Source organism: Cryptomeria japonica, chromosome 4 (assembly GCF_030272615.1).
Source record: "Cryptomeria japonica chromosome 4, Sugi_1.0, whole genome shotgun sequence".
NCBI classification, from domain to species: Eukaryota; Viridiplantae; Streptophyta; class Pinopsida; order Cupressales; family Cupressaceae; genus Cryptomeria; species Cryptomeria japonica.
The window spans coordinates 17,921,840-17,948,056 of record NC_081408.1 but is presented as its reverse complement, the minus strand read 5'-3'; the positions used below and the strand labels follow the sequence as shown (position 1 = coordinate 17,948,056).

General features: G+C 33.3%; 1 protein-coding gene across 1 annotated transcript in view; it reads right to left on the bottom strand.

The window, feature by feature from the left end:
- Window positions 1-25,651, bottom strand: part of LOC131033157 (lipid phosphate phosphatase epsilon 1, chloroplastic) — an 85,013-nt gene extending 59,362 nt beyond the window's left edge. The window contains exons 1-2 of the mRNA XM_057964292.2: window positions 25,321-25,651; window positions 19,635-19,866 (exon numbers count right to left, since the gene is read on the bottom strand). Coding sequence (XP_057820275.2) covers window positions 19,635-19,866; window positions 25,321-25,614 — 526 coding nt within the window. The 5' untranslated portion in view covers window positions 25,615-25,651. The remainder of the gene's footprint in view (window positions 1-19,634; window positions 19,867-25,320) is intronic.
- Between the last annotated feature and the right edge of the window lie 566 nt (window positions 25,652-26,217).

Genomic DNA, 26,217 nt, shown 5'->3' with positions numbered 1-26,217 from the left:
GGCAATGGGCATTTGACATCCTGGTAGGGAGACAATTGAAACAATCAATTGCTGGTTTAGGAAGTCAGAGAGATGATAAAGTTTGGGGATATTTCAAGGCATTTCATAAATCTATGAGGTCTAGGGTAAGGGTACCTAAGCATATTGTAGAAAAATATTCAACTGACATATGCTTCATGGTGAAGAAGGATGAAACACTTATGGAAGCAATTAAGCCCCAAAAGATTTGGATTGAGGAAATGGGCTATGAGGTGGATGCATAGATTATTGATGCGTATGCAAAAATGCTGATTGATACACCAATTGATGAGGCAGAGAAGCCTTGTGGTACTCCACAACAGAAAACACATGAGGTTGAAATAGAGTTCAACCAGAAGAAAAGAGAGAATTAGGAAGGAAAGGATAGAAAATTTGTGGAGAAAGTCTCAAAAGACATTCAAGCATTAATTGATGTTGTCCCGGAGAAAGACAAGAAGAGGAAGAATCCTGAAGTACACATTGAGCCTGTTAGTTCTGAATCTGAATCTGAGGATGACACACCGTTGGCATTCAAGAGGGTTGTTAGGAAGAAAATAGAGGAAACAAAGATAGAAGCTAAAAAGCAATCGGTTAGAAAGGTTACACTCAAAACACTGGCACAGAAGCAAGCGCCAAAAGCAACACCTACAACTACATCAGGTACTGCAAAGAGGAAGAAGAAGAGTGACATCGATTTATCAATTCAATCTGGTAATGTGACTATCATTCCACCTAAAACTTGTGCAGAGTTAGTAGATGAAATCACTAAGGATGGCATGTTGAAGAATGTTCAATTTTATTATGAACGCTTAGAGGATGATGAACAAAGAGAGGTAGACGAAGCAATCTTATTATATTTGGATATTTATAAGAAATCCTTAATAGAAATTGAAAATCAAATACCAGTTGAATTGTATAATATGTTAGATGCTAGAAGACTATCATCTATGCAAGAAGATAAGCATATTAAAATTCAAGAGCTATTATCTGTTTGTGTTACTATTGCTCCAGATGAAATGGAAAAGACACTTGAGGTGGCAGATAGAAAAGTCTTTAATAGCAAACATAGAATAACTAGTCTAATGCTAGGAAGGGTAAATGAAATAATAAAGGAGATTCAAAAAGCATGGGTTAAATTCTTTGGAGAGAATATAGGATTCTTTACTTCACCGGAAAACAAGACAAACATTGTAGATACCCTGGTTGAAGGAAAAGGAAAGGGGATTATGGGTACTTCACCCTCAGTTTTGAAAAATATTAAGATAGTGGAAATCCAACCCCTGGTAAACACAGATGTACAGACAAATATTGAGATACCGGTTAACACAAAGGGTGAACAAGTTAATGTTGTACATGATACTAATATTGAGGATAATAGTCCTCCAGATACAAATGTACAGGTTGAGGTTACAGTTCTTGTAGTCACATAAATCTGTTCAGTTTAATGAAATGAATATTTGCTATTTATTTGATTAAAAATCCACTAGCCATCAGTTAATTAAATTAATATTTAATTAATTCATCCTCCAAACATTCTTCTATTAATTAAATAAATTATTCAATTTATTTTAATTAATTCATTAAACCAACTCACAATCAATTAAATGAATAAATCCTATTTATTTCATTTAACCCCTTTTCCTCTTTTAAATAAATTAAATAAAACATTTATTTAAATCATTTATCCCCCCCACTTGCATTTTCCTACAAATGCAACTTGCACACACAAATTGAAATAAATTAATTTTATTTTAATTAAAATCCTATTTTCCCTCACCCACCAAATCCACTTGCAATCCTAACCCCTTCTAGATTCTTCTAAACCCTTCCTAATTAACCTAATCCATCCCTTAATTATTGTCACATTCTTAAGCAACTTGGAGTCACTTCTCAAAGACTCCAAAGTCTTTGAAAAACAATTAATGCTTTGTGTGTTCAACAATTTAACCTCCAAAAGTCTTCCAAACCACTAATGGCTCTTACATGACCATTTATGGTTAATTCAACTTGCATCCATGTGTCTCCTCAAGAATTTATTGCTTTGACCATGGTTATCCCTTTTACCCTTGCACAAGAGTTTATCCATTGGATAAAAGCTTTATTCTTTGAATAAAGAATTTATTCACTCAACCAAGCCTTGACCCTAACCCCCAAGTTGACTCCCAGGTCATGTCAAGCATTTAATGCTTCTTCCCTCTCCTTTCAACCCCTCTCATGTTGACACTTGTCATCCTGGGATTGGGTTGAAAGCCTTCACATGGATTTAGTATCATTCAATCCTGACCCTTGTTGAGATTACTCAATCTCAACCCTCCATTGCTCCATTTTACATATAAATAGAGCTCACATTCCTCATTTTCAAATCCTCAAGCATTTAGCATTCTTAGCCATAATCTGAAAACTTGTATGCATCTAAGTTATAGAGAATTTTAGAGAGAATTTAGCATAAATCACTAATATATATTGTTATTTTGGCCTAAAATAAATCATTTTAGCATCATAGCATCTAATATTAGCTTTTATTCATACTTGCATAGCATAAGCTTGAGATCATCTACAATCTTGAATCTCCATAAGCATCCATAGTGCAAAATGTTGCTGAGAGCTACACTAATTTGGAACTTGGAGAGGAGAGGAACAAAGGAGAAGGAGCTAAAAGCATGTTAGAAGGCATTTGGAGATGCCTTGTTGTGTTTACTTTGATAGTTAAATATTCTAGCATGTTTCTAGTGTCTCTTTTGATATGCCTGCTTAGATTAATTTTTGGTTGAATAACACTAACTTGATCCTTGTTTCTTGTTGTTTTTGTGTGTTATACGACCACAAGTACCAGTCTAACCTTTGGGTATTTTGCAGAGCATGTAGTCACATAAATCTGTCCACTTAATTAAATGAAAATTTAGTATTTATTTGTTTATTTAACTATCAATCAATAAATATTTAATTAATTCATCTTAACCCTCTTCTTCTATTAATTAAATAAATTATTCAATTTATTTGATTTAATTCACTTAACCAAATTCAGACCATTAATTAAATAAATAAATCATATTTGTTTAATTAAATTTTCTCACATTTAAATAAATTAATATTTATTTAAATCCCCAAAAATCTCATCTCTCACATTTAAATAAATTAACATTTATTTAAATCACCTTTATCCTCCACCCACTTGTATTTTCCTACAAATGCAAGTTGCACAACTATTTTAAATAAATAAATAATTTATTTAAAATCCTATTTATCCTCACCCACTTGAAATGTTTAATAGCTTCCCTTAAAGTCTTCAAACTTAATGGCTTCCTTCTAGAGTCTTCTCAAGCCTTTAATGGTTTCCCTTAAAGTCTTCAAACTCAATGACTTCCTTCTAGAGTCTTCTTAAGCCTTTAATGGTTTCCCTTAAACTCAATGACTTCCTTCTAGAGTCTTCTTAAGCCTTTAATGGTTTCCCTTAAAGTCTTCAAACTTAATGGCTTCCTTTTAGAGTCTTCTTAAGCCTTTAAAGGTTTCCCTTAAAGTCTCCAAGCATTTAATGCTTTATCTTCCTTTTTTTCATGTAAATAAATTAAGATTTATTTCAATCCAAAATTCACATTCACATTTAAATAAATTAATATTTATTTAAATATCTATCCAAATGCAAATTACACCATTTAATTGAAATAAATGATATTATTTTAAATAAAAATCTCGAAATTCTTATCATTTGCATTCTCCTACAAAATCCACTTGCATGCCTAAACCCATTCTAGATTCTTCTAACCTCTTCCTAATTAGCCTAATCCATCCCCTAAATATTGTCACATTCCTAAGCAACTTGGAGTCACTTCTCAAAGCCCTCAAAGTCTTTGAAAGACATTTAAGGCTTTAAAGTCTTCAAATGGTTAACCTCTAAAGTCTTCCAAACCATTAAAGGCTCTTACATAACCATTTATGGTTAACTCACCTTTTACCTTTGGTTAGAAACTTTCCTCTAACTTAACCATTCTTTTGACTCATGGGTCTTTTCAAAGCATTTATTTCTTTGACTAAGGTAACCATTTAACCCTTGCACATTCATTTATCCCTTGGATAAAAGGAATATCCATTAACCTAACTCTAACCCAACCCCCTAGGGTAACCATCATGTCCCCTCAAGCATTTAATGCTCCTTATCTCTCCTCTCAAGCCTCCTCATGGTGACACTTGTCAACATGGGATTGGGTTGAAAGTCTCACATGGATTGAATATCTTTCAATTCTAACCCTTGTTAAAATTGCTCAGTATTAACCCTTCATTTCCCCATTTCTTCTATAAATAGAACCCTTCTCCTCAAACAAAGAAGGAAGCATTAGAGTATTGTTGTTATACTGGTATTAGCATAGAGCTTTTTCATAGCATCATTATCTACACTTGCATAGCATTTGCTTATCATATTCAACCATCTTGAATCTCCATATGGCATCCATGGCTAGCGCTAAAAGCTGAGAGCTACACTCATGTGGAACTTGGAGAGGAGAGGAACAAGGGAGGATCAACTATGAGCATCTTGATTAGCATTTGGAGGAGTATAGTTTATCTATTCTATGTTTGTATGCTTTCTATTTCATGCTTAATATCTCTCTTGATATCTCTGTTTAGGATAATCTTTTGTTGCTAACACTAACGTTTGTTTCTTGTGCTCTTGTGTATGTTGCCATCAAGAAGATTTTCTAATCCTTTTTGCAGAGCATCAGTTCCTACAAAGGAACCAACAGTTACACAGAATGCACCAAGTAGCGAAGCCACTGGTGCAAGTGAGGAAGCTATAAAGGATAAATCTTCAAAGGAGAAGAAAGAAGAATCAGACAGGGAACTGGTAGTTGGTCCATCATTGTTGTCAATTGACACCTCATGGGTCAAAAAGAAAAACATAACAGAGATGAGTCCTATTGAACTCATGATGATGGCAACACAAAAACTAATGGAGGGATTTACAAATAAAGAGATTATTGATCAGTCAATCACTATTTTACATAGACTTGTCCCAGAGTGCAAGATTGAAAATGAAGAGAGCCCATTCGACAAGCTTAAGATAATTACTAAGCATATTTCAAAGGATTTTCAATCCTTACAACAAATTTCAAACCGACAAGCACTAGATAGATTCACTCAAGCTAAGAGAGTTGCATTTGATCAAGTGATTGAATCTGAGAAAAAGAAGATTGATGATAAGCTAAAACTAATAGAAAATTCTTTGAAGCAATGTACAAATATTTATAGGGTATGTTGTAATACTGATATACTTACAACTAATGTGGATAAGAAGATAAAAGAACTTCAGGAGAAAATTGCAAATATAGCTAATTCTTTTGATGGATTGATTTCATTGACTACATCAATTGATGGTCAAATTTTGATTTTGGAAAAGCAAATTTATGTTCTTGAGAAAGAAAGAGACAAAATAATAAGAAGAGTCAAAAGTCTAAGAGGCTTGGTGAGTCCCTGATTGGATTCACTTAGTGTACATAAGAAAGAATGTATGGATACGGTGGGAAAGCCCACACCAGCAAAGGTAAATGAGAAAGAGTCATTTGCACATATACTGAATGGACTTGTATCTATTTCTGGCACATTCAAAATAGGTTGGGATACCTATCTTGAGCTACTAGAGAAGGCTTATCAGGAAATTTTGAAATTTGTCAAGCTCTGGTAAGACATTTTGGGATATTCATTGTACAGTTTTTGGATCTTTGACATTCTTTTTAGAATTTTTGATGGCACTGATGTCAAAGGGGGAGTGGTATAGATGTGAAAAAGATAAAAAGGGGAGTTGTATACATTAGGGAGAGTTACAGAGATATGAGAGTTATAGATATGGAGATGTGAGATGGATATTCAACACAGGGGGAGTAGGGCAGGATGAAACCGACATATGAAACCTTGACACCATTTTTCATATGAGTATTGCCATCAATGCCAAAGGGGGAGATTGTTGGAAATTGACACTCAATTGGTTGGTTTCACTATGTTGTCATTGATGGCAACATGGTATTGTCATTGATGGCAACATGGAGATTGTCCACACTTCCTCAGTGTTTGAAGCTCATGGTCTGATTTGCAAGTTTCGGGGTTTTTGGCCAAGCCTTCCTCAGCTGCATACTTGGATCTCCCAAAGTTGGGAACCGATCATAAAAGGTTCAGTTAACATTTTTCCCTCAGCCAAGGGTTTTTTCATTGCTAAATTTGAATTTGCAGAGGACAGATCGAAAATCTTAGGGATTAATCCTTTCAGCTGGGAGGACAAATATGTTTTGATGGTTAAACCCTGATTCTCAAGCTTTAATCCATCTATTGATTCCTTTAATGAGATTCCTATCTGGGTTAGGCTCCCCAACCTTCCCCTTCATCTTTGGACGGATTCTTTGCTAGAGGAAGTAGGGGAGGCTTTAGGTGAATTCCTAATGATTCCTACCAAATTTATCATTCTACCTATGCTCGTATTTTGGTTAACATTGATGTCTCTAAAGGGCTTCTAGCTGAGTTAGAGATTGAATCTTCCTTGGGATCTTGGGTCCAACCACTCGACTTTGAAGGTATTCCCTTTAGATGTCGAAAGTGCTTCCAGACTGGACATGTTGCTACAGGGTGTGAAACAAATAAAAAGAAAAAAAGATCTGCTTCTTGGTGGAAAGGTGCATCCTCTGAACATTATTTTGTTAAAAAGAAAAGCTTCTCCCAGGTGGTGGCACAGGTTCCTCAGACTGAAGGTACGCCTCCTATTTCTGGTGTTGTTGTGCCTCAGGAACATGTGAATGCCTACGGTGGCACCCTGAGTGAGAAAAATGATTTGATGGATGACCCTCCTGCATCTCAGATTGCTGTTGGATCTTCTGCTATCTCTACATCTGTGGATGTTGGCTCTGCTCCTCCTGGTGATGGGAGGTCCTCTATTTTGGACCCTTCCTCTTGGCAAAAGGCTGCTGCTAGGGTTGAGGAGGGATGGATTACTGTTAAAAGTAAAAAATCTAAATTGTCCCAATCCTCTTTTGATATGACCCTTCGATCCCATAAGGGTAGGTCAAATTCTTGATCTTTCCTGGCTGGGGTAGGGCTACTGGTTTTTGGTAGCTTGTTGGTTTTTGGGTGGGGGTTAATGTTGTTCCCCTTCTTTTGATTGGCTGGGCCAATTCTCTCTTGTGTTTTGTTTCTTTGAGTGGTCTTTCAAGTTTATCTTTTGGTTCAGGTTGCAGGTCCTTCTAAAACCTGTCTTGTATAGGGTTTCTGGTCCCTTTAAAACTTCATTTTACTTAATCAAAAACATGGTATTGTGTTCCAGCTTCATGTTTTGGTTCAGTTGTGTACCGGCAAGCACTTCACAGATACTACACTGGCACCAACACCGGCAGAACAAAAGGATTTCTTTGGTTATCGACAATGCAGGCCAACATGGTTTAGTAAAGGTTATCAGCATTGGAGGTCGACATCTCTTGGATCCAGCATCAACAATTGGTTTTAATATTTATGCATTTATGTTATCTGACCGACATGTAATTTGATATTCTATATATCTTTGTAAGCCGACATAAGGCATGCAAATTTTGTATAGGGTATATAGGTCGATTTGATAGATCATTTTGATAGAAATCATGATGCGAATATGTAATTGGAAGGAGATGCGAAATATGTCAGAGATATTATGTATGTGAGGATATTTATGTAAGGGTTATTATGGTAAAAGGTTTAGGGTTTTAGATTGGAACAGACAAATCTTAAACCAGAATTGTATTCTGGCATAGAAGATGCTATCTTAGCAGTTCAACACTTCTCCGGATTGAAGTCTGGATTTTTATGTAGTCAGTGAGGCTCCTTTTGTGATTGAGCAGTATGCTCTAGGCTGTAAGCCTTCTTGCAAGTGTAGGCCCCTCAAGGTTAAGATTAAGCATTCCCCCCCCCCTCGTCTCAGTGTTATTGGATACCAAAAATAATCATTGAGAGGATAGATTTATAGATTTTTGAAAGATTGAATAGACAAAACTTTGAGATTTGATCATAGAACAAGAGTTAACGATAATGATTGTGGATTTAATGAATAGAGGTGGATTAGTTAATTGAAATTGATGAGGAGTTTTTCTATTTTGAGTACTTAACTCTTAAGAGAAGAGTTATTATTTTGATTAGTTAACTTATGAGAGAAGAGTTATTATTTTGATTAGTTAACTCATGAGAGAATACTTATGAGCTTTACTAATTTATTTATTTATTTATTTGATGAGCAAATTACTAATTCAACGAGGAAGTTAACTTGTGAGAGGATAATTATATGAGTTTTGTTAATTACTTTAATTAATTATTGGCCCATATTGATTAAATAATAAAGAATTATTTAACTAAATGATAATTAATAATAATTGACGAGATAATTATGATCCTTGAATAATAATAGTATAATAATTGATAATTAGAGGAATCGTTTGTGTCTACAACAATAAAACATCATATAATCTAATGCATTATAGAAACAATGCCTAAGTGTAAAAGTTAAACTCCTTTTAGCTAATATCAGGATCTCATGCCTAACAACTCATTTTCTTGACACATCAAAACTTAGGAACCACACAATCTTCAAGGTATATGTTGCTACTTTCTTCTTTATAAAACTATTCAAGCATACCTTAGATTAATATTGATGGGCTCTTTAATTTAAAAGGTGTGCATTTTATGCGTAGTGAGCCCCAACTACTATCTCAACCCTCCCTTTACGAATGATAAGGTTTTATCAATTACAATCCCATCCTTTCTTCTCAAAATCCTAGGAGTTATTAGATTGATAGATCCAAAAAAATATGTTCCTTCTATAAAAGCAAAAAACAAAGAATAAAATTTCTTATGCATTCTCTTCTATTTCTATAATCTCTAATTATTAACATTTAATTTCAACCTTTATGCTTCTTACCAAGCATGGCTATTATGCTATCAATTTGGATTCCTCATCCATGTTAGTGTGCAGGCTTATATACTCTAAGTCAAATTCATCTATATGCATGCCCTTCATATATGGTGCAACCTCATCTAATTCTATCATATCAAAACTTCCATGCTAGCTTAAAAATTATGCATTGGCTCTAACATACTCATTTCTACTTATTGACATGCTAATTATTGGATACTATGATTGCATGCATAATCTTTGTTATTGGCAACACCCATATTCTAACTTATATATGTGTTGGGCATTAGACATCCACATTGACATCTATTAATTTCATATGGTTGTGCTAAGCCATTCTATATTTTTATTAGTTTACACCATGCTTCTTAACCTTTTTCATGTGTTTACTTGGTTTGCACCCCTTTTCTTACATTAGCATGTGAAGATTCAATTTTCCATGGGTTATTCATCATACATGTTGGCTTTTGTATAAACATAACCTTTTACATTTTGTCCATATCCAATCATGGTTGTGTTGGCACTTCCAAATCCTCCAAATTGATTTTCTTTATAAATGATCTTTCATATATGTGCATTGGTTATTTTCCTATTGGTAAGACCACTATTGATCTAAAATCAAGTTAACAACTTAACATAAGCCATGTTGGATCCAACTTCTACATGTAGATCATCTCTCCCCATCTATTATTTTTTTATTGGTAAGACCATTAGTGCTCTAAACTCAAGCTAACAACTTAGCATAAGCCATGTTGGATCCAACTTCTACATTTAGATCATCTCTCCCCATCCATGCAATAGTGTATTTACTTGTACCTATACCATTTAACATTATCTTGCACAATTATTAAATTCCACATTTGAGCTTCTCACATGCTTGTAGAATGTTGAATAAAATTTCATGCTATTATAAGCTTCCATGTTGGCATTTTTAATTACCATGCAATATCTTTCTACAAGATTCTTTGCATGGCTATACCATGTCCTAAAGTACATATGCACTAGCTCTTTTTATACTTGCACCTAGCTATTGATATTATTTTGTAGGCCTATTAACTAAGTACTAGGTAAGCCTTCAATATTGTTATGTCCACTTTCTAAACACAATTATAGGCCACCCATAACAACATTTCCATGCAAGTTGTGGGATCCACGATAGGAAACAAGCCTTTTAAGCACAAATACAAGCTTCTTATACACAAAAGCAATATTGGAAAATGATAAGGTTAGCTTATATAATTGATATGCCAAGATGGCCCTTCACTATTAGGAAAATAGCCTCTTAACCTTGCAATTATAATAGGATAATATATTGAGTGTAAGGCAATACATTGTAAATATGGACCGCTCATAATTAGGTCTCAAATCTAATGATAGAGATTATGTTGGCTTTGTTTTCTCCAAAAGGAAACCCTATTTTATGAGGGTATTGTATTACGGTTGTGCATTATTGTGTTGTGAGAGTATGATAGCTATTGAGTTGCCTCAAGATCTCTAGCTGATGATATTCATGCAAAAAGCTTTATCTACATGTATATTCCAGTCTTGTTTAGTTCAACATTATATATTTGACAACTTTTCTAGAGTGGGTTTTTTTTCTCCCAAAAGGGTTTTCTCCACGTAAATCATTATGTTGTGGTATGAATAGTAGTTATGTTTAGTTTTGTTTAATTTATATAAACGTTGTAAAGATATGAAAAGATTTTCCATAACCCTCCTCTCAAGATCAATGTAGGAAGTTAGTTGGCTCCCTTAACTTATTTACATTCACTTTATAGAATGACAAGGTCTTCTAATTGCATTCCTTCCAAATCTAAAAACTAACTACACCCAACATTATTCTTTGTCAACTAATGCAAATGCTATAGAAAAGGCCAAATGTATTATGGTGCAAGAGCATGTAAAAGGGAGTTACAAAGTGAACTTTAGATATGTGCAAGACATTTGACTATTTTATGACATGAAAGAATGACTTGTAAGAAGGTAGAAAAGTCCAAAGTGAAGTACGACATTTGGTAGATGGAATTATAACATCAATAATTACATTCTATTTATTATAACATGGCATTGGAAACCATTTATGGTTTCCAAATTTGGATTTGTCTTTTGGTATGATGTTTAGGATGGATATTTAGTATGCAATTGTATTTGGAGGGATTATGATATAATTTTTCTCTAAAAGTTACATATTCGACTTGATGAAAGGGGCTAGGACAATGGAAATTGTAATATAATCCAAGATTAAAGATGTTATATTAAATGCTCCTTTTATGTTGTTTTTTTTCTTGAAAGGGTTTTAGCTAGGGTATACATTATGTTATGCTTTATCTTTTGTGTTGCATGTCATATATTTTTGTTGAATTTTGAAACCTAAACCTATTTAGTATTTCTCCTCTCTCTGGCTTAAGTAGGAAGTTTCATAGTTTTACCCGGCCTTCTTTCATTTAGTATCAGAGATTGGTTGGATCTTGTTGTGTAACAAAAAGAGTTTGGAAATAACCCTAGTTTGAGTGTAAGCTCTATGTAGGGGATAATATTTCACATTAAATATTGTGAGCATATGAAGGGCATTGATTGATATATCTCACAGAACTTACTTTGAGTTGTAATAACTCAAGATAGAGAACCTACTAATAAAAAAGGGTCTATGGATTGCAATATTTGGTCAAAATCCATCAAGCATAATGGATCAAAAAATAAGGAGCATAGTAGGTTCTATTTTTTTAGATTCGGTGCTCCTAAATCTTTCAAGAGAGATCATTGTGAAGAACCTCTAGATGAAGTTGGAAACTTGTACTAGACTAAATCTATGATAAATAAGCTTTTTCTAATTAAAGAAGTTATATTCTTTGAAGATGAATGATGGAGATTATGTTGTAGATAGTTTGAATATTTTTTGATATTATTTTGAGCTAGTTATAATCTATAGGTGTGAAAATTGACGAGAAAGATCAATGTATTACATAACTATAAACATTGCTAGATTCATTGGACGACATAATTATGGCAATCAATAATACCACCGCAAAGCTTAAACTCGAAGATATGGTGGGTCCATTATTCTCAAAAGAGTTGAGGTGGACAACTTTAAACTTTATGAAGGAAGCAATAGTCCTTGAGGCTAGAATCAAAGGCGAGGGCAAGAACAATAAAAAAGGAAATAGATCTCGTCAAAGGGGACATATGTCTCCTAGAAAACATAAGGTAGAGTGTTGGAATTATGCCAAAGATAACCACACAAAGAAGGAAGACAAGGAAAAAAATAAGGCTAAAGAGGTGTTTGATGATGATTCAAATCAAGGAGAGACTTAGGATGACACTAGTGATGGTCTTGTTGCAACGCTTGTTAAGCGTACATGCAAAAAAGCGAGGACAATTTGCCATGGAACCTCTTTCCACATAACTCCTAAGATGAAGTTTTTTAAGTATATGAGCATTAATGGTGAAAATTTCTTCTTGGGTGACAATAGATTCCTCAATATTCTTAGATGCGACAAAGTTAAGATTATGTTTAGTGATGCGAAGTTTAATTCCCTTTCCAAAGTTTTAGACATCCATGGGTTGACACGAAACTTGTAAAAAAATGAATAGCATAATTGTGTGAATAGTCCTTTGTAAGGATAGATGTGAAATTTCTCATGGAGCTATTATGCTTGTGTTGGGAAAAGGTATCTCAACCTTGCATCCCTAATGTTCAAATTTAATATTTTTGTATACATTCATTATTTTGTCTTTTGTGTATTGTATCTTCACATGGGAGAGTTTGCATCTAATTTAGAGGTGACAAGGACTATATCTTTAGTGATATTTATCCTCACATGAGAAGGTAGGTGTCTCACATTGAGGTGGCATAGTTTGGCCATGTGTGGGCATTTTGTGGTGTGTCTAAGGTCATTATGGCAAAAGTTACTTATGACATATTCACATGACATATAAAAGAATGTAAGGAGTTCTATTAAAACCTTAACCAACATTATGACAAGCTTGGACACTTGTCATGCAACATCTTTAAAAGGGTTGAATGAGGAAAATTTGAGGTGTCCAAGTTTGTTTGGTCAAATATGATAGTTTATGACAATGTAAAAATGTAAGAGAATATGCTAAAATAGCTAGGTGGACAAAAACAAAGGAGGAGAATTGGAATTGGAGCCATGCATTTGGGTGCCATACCTTTTATGGTTAAATTACAAATGGTTTTCCTAAACCACTCATTGTTCCATCTTGAACTCTTGTCTATATACTATTTCAATCAATTAATTTACAAGTACCATTATGATGTTAAAATTATTCCAACTTTATATGTGGGTGGTATTCATGTGAAGGTTTCTCTACATGTGTATTATAACCTTGTTAATATTACTAAATACTACATTTGGATGTTTTGAAGAGAGAAATTTTACTAACAAAAGGTTTTTCCACCCATGTACACATTTTCTTATTGTGTGTGTGTGTGTGTGTGTTGTAATTGTTAAGAGATAAAATATTTAAACAACACTCTCCTCAAAAGTTTAATTTATGATTTTTTTCCAAATACCTCACTTCCTTTCATTTGGTATCAAATCTTAATCAACTCAAATTTTAGGTATAGGATAAAAGATTTTTCATAATAATATTCCATCAAAGTGGAAGCTTGCATAGAGGGGTTGTGATCTTAGTAAACGAAGAGATGAAAAATATGCCTAGAATGGAAATGGATTTCTCTAACAGATATTTAATTTGTGACAATCCAAAATGGAAGATATGCTCATAGAACATTTTAGATAGAAAAATAAAGGGTATTATCAAACTCTATTTGACCAATTTAGTGTTGCCAAATGTTAATTAAGAAACCTACTCACAACTTTGTTAGAAGAAACCAAGAGATTTGTACCAAGAAATATCTATAGTCAACAATATGTTCTTGAGAAAGAAGTTGTATACCCTTAACATAGAGGCTGTTTTGTGGTTGAACTCCTAAATGTGTTTAGTAGGGTAGTTACACAATTGCACTTTGTAGAGGAGGAAGATTGTTGCATGACTTTGTTTTGTGATTTGCTAGATTTATGAGATTTCCTTGTATGGCCATTAGGAGCACAACTAGTGGTTGCATCTTTAAATTACAAATAAATAAGAGAACCTTCTAAATTAGATAAAATGGCCTATTTGTTCATTGATGATCTAATGAAAAAGAAAAGAAGAAAGGCATGAGATAAAATGAATGATGATCTAAGTCTCATGGGAGATCTAAGTCTCCTAGTTGACTTAACATAAAATGTTTGAACTATAGAAAACCTCACGTAAAGGTTGGTTTATAAAATATGAAGAATATGATGTTGCAAAGATGTATCTTGGAAATTATTATTATCTTAAGATAGTTGTGGAAGAGTCTTGATACAATTCCTTACTGGATGAGTGAAGGTATCAATAGTATTATGCACATTTTTGGTTTGGCAAGAACCTATTATATATTAGAAAGTTAAATAATATAGATGTGCAAGTTGTTTTCTCAACTAGAGGATGCAAGATGTTTAGAGGAGCCATGATGCTTGCTAAGGGTGTTTGGATTGAGGTTGAATTTTATTTGAATGCATGTGCCGTTCAATATAAAAGTTATGTTCATGTAGTGAAAATATTTGTAGAATCTTCATCTTCACCATTAGAATCAACAACAAAAAGGTGTGTTACATCTAATTTGAATGGTCATCCTTTCTAGGTACCTAAGGGTGCTCATTAGTTGGAGACTAAGCTTCCTACATAAAAAGTAATGGTACATAACATTTTTAGATGGGTCATATAAGTGAGAGGGATCTACAAAATAAAAAGTTTGCCAAGAGACTTAATGATTGTAACCTTGAGTTTAATTTTTCCAAGCATTGCATTTATGGAAAACAAAATCTTTTTCAATTTTATTCTAGTTCTCATTAATTTTCTAAGATATCAAATTTGATATATCATTATTTTTTTGGTTCTATTCCTATTCCTTCAATTTAATTTTTTGTATATTATGTATCTTTTATTTAGTTAGTTTAAGAAGTTCCAATCCCTTGTAAAAAATCAAATTGGTAAAAACATTAATATTTTGAGGACTGATAATGGTGATGAGTTTTGTTTGAAAGATTTCAACATGTGTTTAAAGATCAAAGAATTGAAAGGCATTAGACAATTCGATGCACCACTTAACATAATAGGGATAAAAAATAATGAAGATGGCATTATTGAAGAAGGTCAAGAGTATGCATAATACAATTAGCTTGGAACAAATTTTTTGGGTAAAAGTGTTCGATATGACTTGTGCTTTGGTTAATAAAATTCTCCTACATTAGCTCTTGTTGAAAAGACACATGAAAGGCAAAAAAAGATAATTTTAAGTGGTGTGGTAAGTTTTCCAACATTTCAACCCTTAACAATTAAACTTCATAGTTGGTGGGTTTCCCTTTTGCTCTTGCAAGGTGTTTAACAAGTGGGAGAATATTAGGAAAAGGTATTTACCTTGCATTCCTATTGTTTGAATTTAACACTTTTGTAAGCATTCACTATGTCATCTTTTGTGTATTTTGTCTTTGCATGAGAAAGTTTGTGTCCCATTTGGAGGTGGCATGGAATTCATCTTTAGTGTATTTTTTCCTCATACGAGGAAGTATGTGTTACACATTGAGGTGGCGTGTCTTGGCCATGTGTTTGGCATCTTGTGGCATGTGTTGTGTAAGGCCATCATGACAAGAGTTATGGCATATTCTTATGATATGTAAAAAATTTAAGAGGGAATTACATTAGAATCTTGACTGATATTATGACAAGCTTGGACACCTGTCATGGAGTATCTTTGAATAGGTTGAAAGAGAATAAATCAAGGCAACCAACTTTAGGTGGTCAAATATGAATGCTCAAGGAGTGGCATTAGAATTTGGATCCATACATTTGGGTGAATGCCCCTTGTGGTTTTACAAATGATATTTTCCTAAATTGTCCATAGTTTCCAATTCAAATTCTTTCCTATATAATGCTTAGAGTTGTAGTTTGTATGGTTAATTTGTAGGTATTATCCTGTTGCCCAAAACATTCTAATTTTATATGTTGATGATACGCCTATGAATTTTTGGTTTGTGGATGTATTGTAACCTTGTTAAAATAGTAGTGAATAACATATAGGGTTGCTTTGGAGTGTGATGTTTTTCTCTTAAAAGGGTTTTTCCCACATATACATCATATTCTTATATATTATTTTTATATGTTCATGTGTTTCTATTTTCTATAATTGTTAAAAGATTGAAAATTTGCAACACTTCATAGAATTTTAGATTAGGAAGTGTTTTTTTCATATCTTGCATCCTTTCAACTTACTAGGGGAGTTTGTGTTGGTACTCTATTTCACCTTGATACTAGAAGTTGCATCCAATATCTGGTTCAAAAGTATGGTAGCATCTTTGGCAACAAACTCCCACTTCAGTAGAAGTTGAGCATCTTTCATAGCAAATTACCACTTTAGTAGTAGTTAGGTAATTTTTAGCAACAAATATCACTTTCATAGTAGTTGGGCATATTCAAAAGTAAATTGTGACTTCAACAAAAATGTGCATCTTCAATATTAAGTTTCCATTTCACCAATAAATTAACTTCAATAACATGCTCTTACATTAGAGAACTATAAGCTTCCAACAAAGAAGTCTATGTTTTAGAATACGCAAATGGGCCACATTTGTGAAAAGGCCATAGCATCTTGAAATGTAAAAACGTGGTTAAGGGTCTAGTTGATTATTCCTTGGATTTTAGCATTTTGTGAAGATTAGATATATGAAAAGTAAAACAATGCTCAATTTTATTCAAGCTTTGCTACATTTATATGAATTTTGAAATTAATTAATAGGGGTGTGTTTAGTTTTATTCATGCAACTTCACTTGGAAAATCCCTACATTATGTTTCAATTAATGATGATTTCTCTAGTCAACATTGGCATCGTGTGATGGTTAAGTTGTGGTGCTTATTTGTGCCATAAAGGTTCCCCTTTTGTGACCTCACCAATTCATAGCTCCAAGTCAAAAGTGTTCACCCATTCAAAACATTTGATGATTTCTCTAAGAAGCAATGGGTCTATTTAATCATGCATAAATTCAAGGTCCTATGCATGTTAATAGAGTTCAAATCTCTTTTGGAGAACCAAATATAAAATAATTTTAAGGTATTGAGAAAAGATGGTGGGGAATACTATTAAAGATAGAGGCGAAGAATATTATTCAATGGAGTTTGATAATTTGGGACACACAATGGCATTGTGTAGCAAAAGACAACCACTTAGCACCCATTTATACGAATTTCAACATGTCATATGTTGTCGTCTTGCCTGTGGCTTCTGCTCGTTCCCCTGGTGCTTCTCTCCTTGACATCACCTCATCCTAGACTGCAGATGTGGCTCGTCCTTCCTGGGCGATAGTTGCTGCGAAGATCCCCCGCAATGGCTCTGTTCAAACATAGTCTACTTTCTTTCGCAGTGGGGGGGAAGGGGGTTTATCCCCATCTAATGTGCGACCTCTATTAATGTGAAAAAGGACTCCGATCGAGAAATAGAGAATAATGTGAAGGTTTTACAGAGCATGGGCTTATCTGTAGATTCAAGGGTATTTGGCCCAGCCTCCTGGAGCTGCACAAATGGATCTCTCGTCACTGGGATCCACTCATTTCTGGTACTGTCCACATATACCCTATGGCTAAAGGTTTTTTTGTAGCTAAATTTGAGAATGCAAAGGATAGGAAAAAAAATTTGTATGAAAGTTTTTTCTATGAGAAAGATAAAATGCCCCTTTTGACCAAACCTTGGCACTCTGATTTTAACCCCCTTTCTAAAAAGTTCAACAAGTTCTTGGTTTGGGTTTGGCTCCCTTATCTTCCTATCCATTTGTGAACTGAGTCTCTCTTTGAGGAAATTGGTGATTCTCTCAGGAGTTTCATTATGGTGGATAATGAATCCTATGAGCTTTATCACACTACTTTTGCTTGCATTTTGGTGGAGCTAGATGTGTTTAAGGGACTACGAGCTGAGATTGTCATTAACTCCTCTTTTGGCAACTGGGTCCAAACTTTGGATTATGAAGGTATTTTGTTCAGGTGTTGAAAATGCTTTAAAACCGGCCATACGGCTGGGAATTGTGGGCTTGAGAAGAAAATCTTGCAGCTTCATGGTGGTTGAGGGCCTCTTACCTACATTATACTATTAAGAAATATTTGGACTCTTCTAATGATTCGTTGGATGTTGGGGTTTCGATGGCTAGTGCGGACTTCTTATTGGTGAAGAATGTTTCTTCGGATGCCACTGAGGATGGCTCAGTGATTAAAAATGTTGGATTACAGGATGATGTTGTCTCTTTTGCTGAAAATGGTTTGTTGTCTCTTACCCCGCAGGCAACTTCACAGGGTGTTGTTACTTCTCTTGCCCCATCTGCTGATGGTGGCCATGTTCCTGCGATGGTCGTAGCTCCCTCTCCTTTTGCTCCTTCTTCCAATCTGGATAGATCTATGTTGGGCTCTTTGGATTGGTCTGCGGTGGCTGCTAGAGTTGAAGAGGGTTGGATTACTATAAAGGGGAAACATTCAAAGACGTCCAAGCCTTCTTTCGATATGACTCTTCATTCCCACAAGGCTAGTTGTAAATCTTGAGGGCCCTCGTAGTGGGTTGCTTGGGTTGGTTTTTATGGCCCTGTCTTAGGATGGGTTACTCGCTGTCTTTCGAGGCGGTCTCTGTTTTTTAGTTGTGGCTCTCTCTTCTTTGTTGAGAAGTCAAGTTCTATCCTTAGTATGGTTTGTATGGGTTACCTCCTATCTTTTGGAGTAGTCCCTATTTTTTTGGTTGTTCTATCTTGTTGGGCTTTCAATGCTATATCTATTTTATATTTTGATGTAAAGGGTTTCAAGGACCCTTCAAAACCTGTTTTCCCTTAATCAAAAACACTAATTAAGAGGGCTAGAAGTATGCACACCATTAAGAATTATGGTCAAAAGCTATGAGTATAATTTGTTATTTGGTTAACAGGTCACCATCATTTGCTAATAAAATCCAAATGAGGTTTAAAAAGAAAAAATCCCTCCTTTCAACATATCAATTTTTTTAGTTTTGAGGCATATGTTCACGTGCTTAAGGATAAGAGATCAAAATTAGAATTTAAAGCTAGAAAATGTGTCTTTGCCATTTTGTAATGATGGGTGATGGGATACAAATTTTGGAATTCTATGATAGGAAATACAATATACAATTAAAAAATAATCTTTAGAGAGATCAACTACATTTCTATAGTTTGGCAACCAAATGATATTGTGAAGATAGCTACAATTACAGACTAAAAAAGTTGCACCTTAGGGTGAACTAGATATTTAGGTTGGACTTGATAAGGAGGATTCAAGAAGTTTTGAGAGTTTACTAATGAAGGACAATAAGTTCTCGAAGATTGCCTTTGATGGGGAAATATTTTGGTCACTTGTAATCATATGTTTATTTACCTTTGTATCAAGCAAAAAAATATAATCTTGTAGGCTCTAAACAAATGAAGTATATTGACCAATTAAACCATGACATGTTAATAATAACTTGTTTTTATTTCCATGACCATCAACTAAGCACAATTTTAGTTTGAACTTGTTTTATGCTTCAACTTTTTAAATACTAAAAAATATGAGAATTTGAAAGCATTAGAAAAACAAAAAATTCAATTAATTAATCAACATGGTGGTAAACAAACTTACATGTTAGAGCACCATAAGTTGTGATATATAAAAAACATTGTGCATGTGAAGATGGCATTCCAGGGTCAGCTCTTAAACCAAGGGCTGAGGTAGGACGTGGTTGGTTGATTAATATCTTCAAATACCTTGAAATCCATATTGAAACAAGAACACCCATTGTACACCATGTTCCCTTTTCACCATGCCTCCAAGGTAGTGTACCGATGGCAACTATCAGTGGAATCATCCTTAACTACAATTTATAAAATAACAAATAAAAAACTATACACAAAAAAATGAATATGAAAAACATGCAAGATAGTATATACAAATATTTAATCTAACATCTTACATCATCTTGCATCACATCTTACACCTTATATTTAGATGGATTTTATTCATATTATATATTTTTTTCTTAAAAATCTTTTTAGAAGTATTAATTATACATCATAATATTATGTAGTTCAAATTAACCATAGATTTCAGTCCTAATTTTTTTACTCAAAATCTCTACAAAAGAACTAAGGAAAAGTGTAGCCATTCAACCCAAACTACAAGTAAGATAATTAGGATGGTACATAGTAAAGATGGCATATGAAAAGAAACAATGTTATAAGGAACATATTTAGGCCGAAGGCATTCCTTTAAATATGAAATGCATTGGTTGATTTAGAAAATCAATGGTCCTTAATGTTTCTCACCAGATACAAGACGATTGAAAACTCACAACTGTCAGATTTTTGCTCCTTACTATTCGTTTGATTTAATAGTTAATAGCAGTTAAAAATTGTTGTTGTATTACTCTTTCCTGTCATCAAACCTAGCAGATAATGACAGGCTTTTTAATTCAAAGCATCAAAAGTGGTTCGAATTCCCAAGCAATCAAATCAACAGTAAATTCCTCCATTAAACCAAAATATATGGTAATTCCGCTATCATTTTATTGAAACACTTTCCAATTTACTAAGAAAATATCTTAAATCACTCTTACATAAAACAAAGTGCAAAAGTTATAATTTTAATATAATTATTATATTTTCTGTATTTTAAATTACTAAAAACAAAGTGAAAAATTATAAATTATAATATAATCATTATATATTTTTATGTATTTAAAAGTATTAAATATATTATAATTTTAATTATAATTATATATTTTATTATATAATGTAAATATTTAATATATTTTTAATATAAGATAGTACAATTATATATCTAAATATAATCAAATATAATTTACACTTTTTAATTCAAATTATATATTTAGTTTACATAAAAATTATATTATATTTAAATTTATTTGTTATTTAATTTTAGTTATATACACAGTTGGTAAGGATCCTCGCCCATTATATTGATATCAAAGTCTTTCATAACATTCTGCTTCTTTCATGACAAACTAACTCTATTCATCTTATTTACTTCAAAAACAAAAATGTTTTAACTATAAGAAAAAAAGGTTATTTGCCCCCAATCACAACACTTGCAGGTTCCTTGCCCCCTATGCTTGGGCCCTCCTTTTCACTCGTCCTTGGTTGCACCTCTTTGATTGTCACTTTGAATTCATCCTCATCCCCATCACTCTCCAACCCTTTTGCCTTCATATATACTTTAAGCCATTCGCCTCCCTCATTCCTCATAATAACCATCAATTTTTTAAGAAATGTGATGCTTCTCATAATGGTTGGATTCCTTTCTTGTAACGCTTGGTCAAAAGTAGTGATGATAGGAAATCTAGGCACATCTTTCCCATCACACTAGAGATAGAAATAATCTCGTGGCAGCTCGACCTTTAGTTCTTTGTCTACATTTGTAAGCACATAATCCATGTCACCTAGGAAAGAGTCTTGAAAGATCCTTTGACATAGAATCTTAGCACTGCCTTTGGACTCCCTAGCCATTAGAGTCACTGCTAGAAACATCCCAGTGATATCTACATTGACTCTGTGACTATGATCCCTGAGCAAAAAATTCCTCCCCTAATATCGTTTTGACTACATGCGTTACTAGTCCATTAAAATAATTGAGAATGGCTTTGAGCCTTTTCTCAGACCTCGCCCATGAAGGGCATCTGCCTTTTATCCGCGAGCGAGCAAATTACAGTGTCCATATTAGAAGGCAGGTTTATTACTTCACAATGGTAGAGATGAGTACCTGGGATGGGATTATGTATGTTTTATATATTGTAAATTCTTAAATATAAATATTATGTATAATATTATTTAGATTAATACAAGAACATTTAAAAAGTTTATTTGAATAAATATAATATTAAATTATTTTTAGTTTTGTCACCAAACAAAATTTGAGAATTATTTTTTGAAGGTAATGAAATCTTCAAGTAATATAATTTTAAAATAATAAGAATTAATAGTAAAATTTAATTTTTAAACATTAAATGAGATTGAAAAAATAAAAATGAGTTTATTCTTGAAGTATAAAGATATAAACAATTATCTCTCTTTCTCTTCCCATCTCTCTCTATTATCCCTCTCTCTCCTCTCATATTATAGATCTATCTTTCTATCCCTTCATCTCTCCCCTCTTTGTCTCTCCCTCTTCCTCTCCTTTCATCTATCTATATCTCTATCTTTCTCCCCTATCTCTATCTCTCTACCTCTCCTGCATCTCTCTTCCCTTTCTATCTTTCTCACTAAATCTGTCTCTCTAACTCTCTTCCCTTTCTATCTTCCTCACTAAATCCGTCTCTCTAAATATTATTTTATCATTTTTCAAAATTTCTTAATTCATAAATTTTTAAATATACATATAAATTTAAATTTTAACTATTCATATTTTATCCTCTCTAAATTAAAATTGAAAATTCTAAATTGTGAAGTTTTTACCTATCTAAAATATGATGTGGCCAATTTATACAACATATACAATATATTTGGCTGTAAAGGTGAAATATGGTTATTTTATTTGTGAAGTCTGCAAATTGCAAATGTATTCAAGTGCATGTAGATACTCATGTCATTAGAACTCAAAATATGAAGCATTTACAGAATGAAGACCGTAAGTCCATTTTGAGCAGCATTTTAAAGTCTAAAGTCTAAATTGTATAATGTTTAATTTCTAAAGTCCACGCCATTTGATTGAGTTTACTCGCTCAACTTTAAATTATAAAATTAAAAATCTTGTGAAACTAATACCACAAGTAAAATATATACTTGACAGAGCCTATTCAACTCCACGTTTAAAAGTACCTACCTAAATGCAATGCATGCCTTCCAGGTATAATGCTGCCTAGTAAAAACATTTCGTGATATTTCACTGCCTTATATTTCTCCTCGATCCTCACACATCATAGGTTAAACGAGGCATGTGAAATTAATTGTGCAGGGACTTATGAGGGAGATAGTCATGAATTGATTTAAGTGATTCTGATACACTTGACGAGGACTACAGGTCAAGTTTCCCAAAACAGGGAAGCCACCAGTGATGCCACAATATCTGAGACCCGGGCAATATCCAGATTTTATGGACAAAGAGGATTCGGTCTCTAATAGATCAGAGAATACTTTATGTACACCATCGGAAAGTGTTGGATATGTTTCGAGAAGAGTTGGATGAACACAAATATTGCATTGAGTTTACAAATGCATCTGAAATATTGCCTTATGACAATGAGGCAGCTCAGGGAATAGAGTATGAGACCAAATTCCAGAATGATTTTTCTAAGCCAGTTGGTAATCCTTCGTTTCTCTTTCTTTTTTATTTCCATTCTAATGCAATTTATGGGTTAATTCGATGTAGAATAAAATTTACTGATCAGGCATTGGTGTCTAAGTAGAGCATGTGATGTATTGTAATCAAAGCCCTACCCTGGATTAGATTCCCTTCTTAACTTGGTTCTCATTTCACACCAGATGGGATTTATTTTATTGTCACTGCCCATTTTTGTTAATTTTCAGGCCATAGTATGCACAGTACAAGAAAGCTTCAAACAAAACAATGATTTCCGACTATGCTAACCAATTCAAAGGAAAGCTCAGCGAGTTGAGTTATGTGCATAAAGATTCTTGGCTCTCCCCAGGAATACAATAGACTGCGACTATGAAAATTTTTCAGACGAGATCAGGTATGTCTGTCCTCCATATGTACATATTTACTTACAATTTCACATTCTGCAAAGGATTTAATTCATCTTATGTTCTGTAGAGACGGTCACAGAAGATTGAGCAATGGGTATGCATCGGCTAAGGCAGTCTCTACAAGAGTGAACGCCTGAAATGTAGGACGGAGAACCATTAGACGGCGACTGGAATTTTTTTCCCAGCGTGAAACATCACGCACAGTATTATTAGTCACTTTTATCGATGCAACTTTAATAGATTATTTTATTGCAAAACAGCTGGTAAACGTGACGTGCAGATTAATTGTTTATTAAATTTCAAATATGTTTTAAAAATAAATAATTATGAAAAAAAAATTACTAAGTAAAATTAGTTTTATAATTTTAAACATTATAATTTTATAGATTACTTAAAATTTAAGTATTATAATTTTATAGATTACTTAAAATTTAAGTATTATAATTTTATAGATTTACTTAAAATTTAAGTATTATAATTTTAAGTAAATTTTTGTAGTTATATTTTTAGTTTAAGTAAATTTTAAAATTATTTATTTTATAGATTTACTTAAAATTTAAACATTATAATTTAATAAATCTATTAAATAAATAATATTATAACAATAAAAAATATTATATACACATTTAGCTCGTACAACAATCGAGGCAACACGAAGCATCTCCGTTCCCAAGTAAAAATAAATTAAAAATATTTTGATGGGACCGTTCGAGTGGACGGTGATGGCATGGGGATACGGATGGGAAGGCATGGCATGGGCGGACCGTTTTGTCCGCCCATAAAGACTATTCCAATTTTCATTTAAAGACTTGACGCGCTTTTCTAAAATAATTTTTCCCGTACTAAAAAACACAACAGTACCGCCCAGTGCCTTTGTCTCTACTCCCCGTACTGTGCACATAAAGCTGTGAATCCAGAGTCCCCTGTTCTACAATGGCGGAAAGGTACAAATGACTCTGAACACTCAGGGTTTATTATTATGTATTTCAGGCCGATAATAACCACACAATAATGAAAATTAACTGGCTTTAATGGTGGAAAAGTATAAATGCCTCTGAAAATTTAGGGTTTATTCTTTTGTGTGAGAATCTAGTTCTAGAAATTAAAAAAAACTTAAATTGCTACAATAGCTTCTCTGGTTTTCGGATGCTTTCATGTTTTGAGCAGCCTATTAGATACTCAGTGCTATAATCAGAAGGTGATTGCAAACATGTGACCCTAAAAATCTGCTATTCCAAATCAAACCAAGAATCTGCAGGGCTTGTTTCAAGACATCCGACTCATCATTAAAGCTTTTGAAAATTTCTGTGATAAAGTGAAACAAAAAATCTGCAAGTCTTCAGTCAGGACATCCGATCCGTTATTTAAGATTTTGAAAAGATTTGTGTTAAGAATGAACTCAAGAACCTCCGATATTTAGGGTTTGGACATCCGTTCCACCATCAGCCAAAAATGAAAAATCTTTACTAAGTTAATGGATTATTATTCCTTCGGCATTTTTTGGGGGTTTGCCTTCTAAATCTTGTAAGAAAAAAATCTTTAAATTCCAAAAATGCTTTCTTTGAAAACATTAAAAAGATGCAGGGGAGGGAAGAAGGAAACTTAACTGGTAGATTGAGGAGCTGAACAATTCTGGCAGTTACAGTGATTTCTGGAGGATACGCGCTTGATCTGAATGCCATACTTGAATATTCTTCAGCTTCTTCAGTGTTATTTCTGCTAACTTTAATGGTGAAAACTGGATAATTGTGAGAGATCGGTTCCGTAAAAGGCAAACATTTTCTGTCAAATCTAGATGCACTGATAGAATACTTCTTTGTTAGGTTTGGAGAAAAATGGAGAAGAGAAATCGCTTTAGTTGAGCACGTTGAAGAAAAAGCCATCATTTTCAATGCCGCCATGGTAAATGGAAGCGATGTAATTATGTTGACTGCTAAATGTTTCTTCTTTATGATAAAGCTAGGGAAACTACAAGACAAATGAAAGGAATCTCCACCTAATTATTTTTTGGGGTGCGGGAACACTTTTTTAAGAATAATTTACAGGTTAGTGGATAACTATTTTATATTTAAATAATTAAATGATCAAATTTAACCAATCTTTATATGAACACATCATAAATTTGTGAATGTCATATTAAAAAATCTTAAACATATTTATTAAAAAGTATTATTAAATACTTTTTCTCATTTAAAAAATATCATAATTATCTAATTTAAGTGTAGTGTTTATTTGGTGCTTTTTTTTCATATTCTAGATCATTTACAAATTTTTTGCCAACTTTGAATTCCAATTAGATGTCCCTTTGAGATTTGAACTTTGATCTCCACAATGAGAACTCAATGCTTTAACCAATAGAACACAACCCCTTGGACTTATTTGGTGTTTAACCTTTGGCTCATTTGTTAATGGTGACTACTCAACACCCCAGGAACACCTAAAGACTAAAATAACTTCCACAAAAGAGAAAATGGCAAGAATAGCTTGCTTGATTATGGATGAAA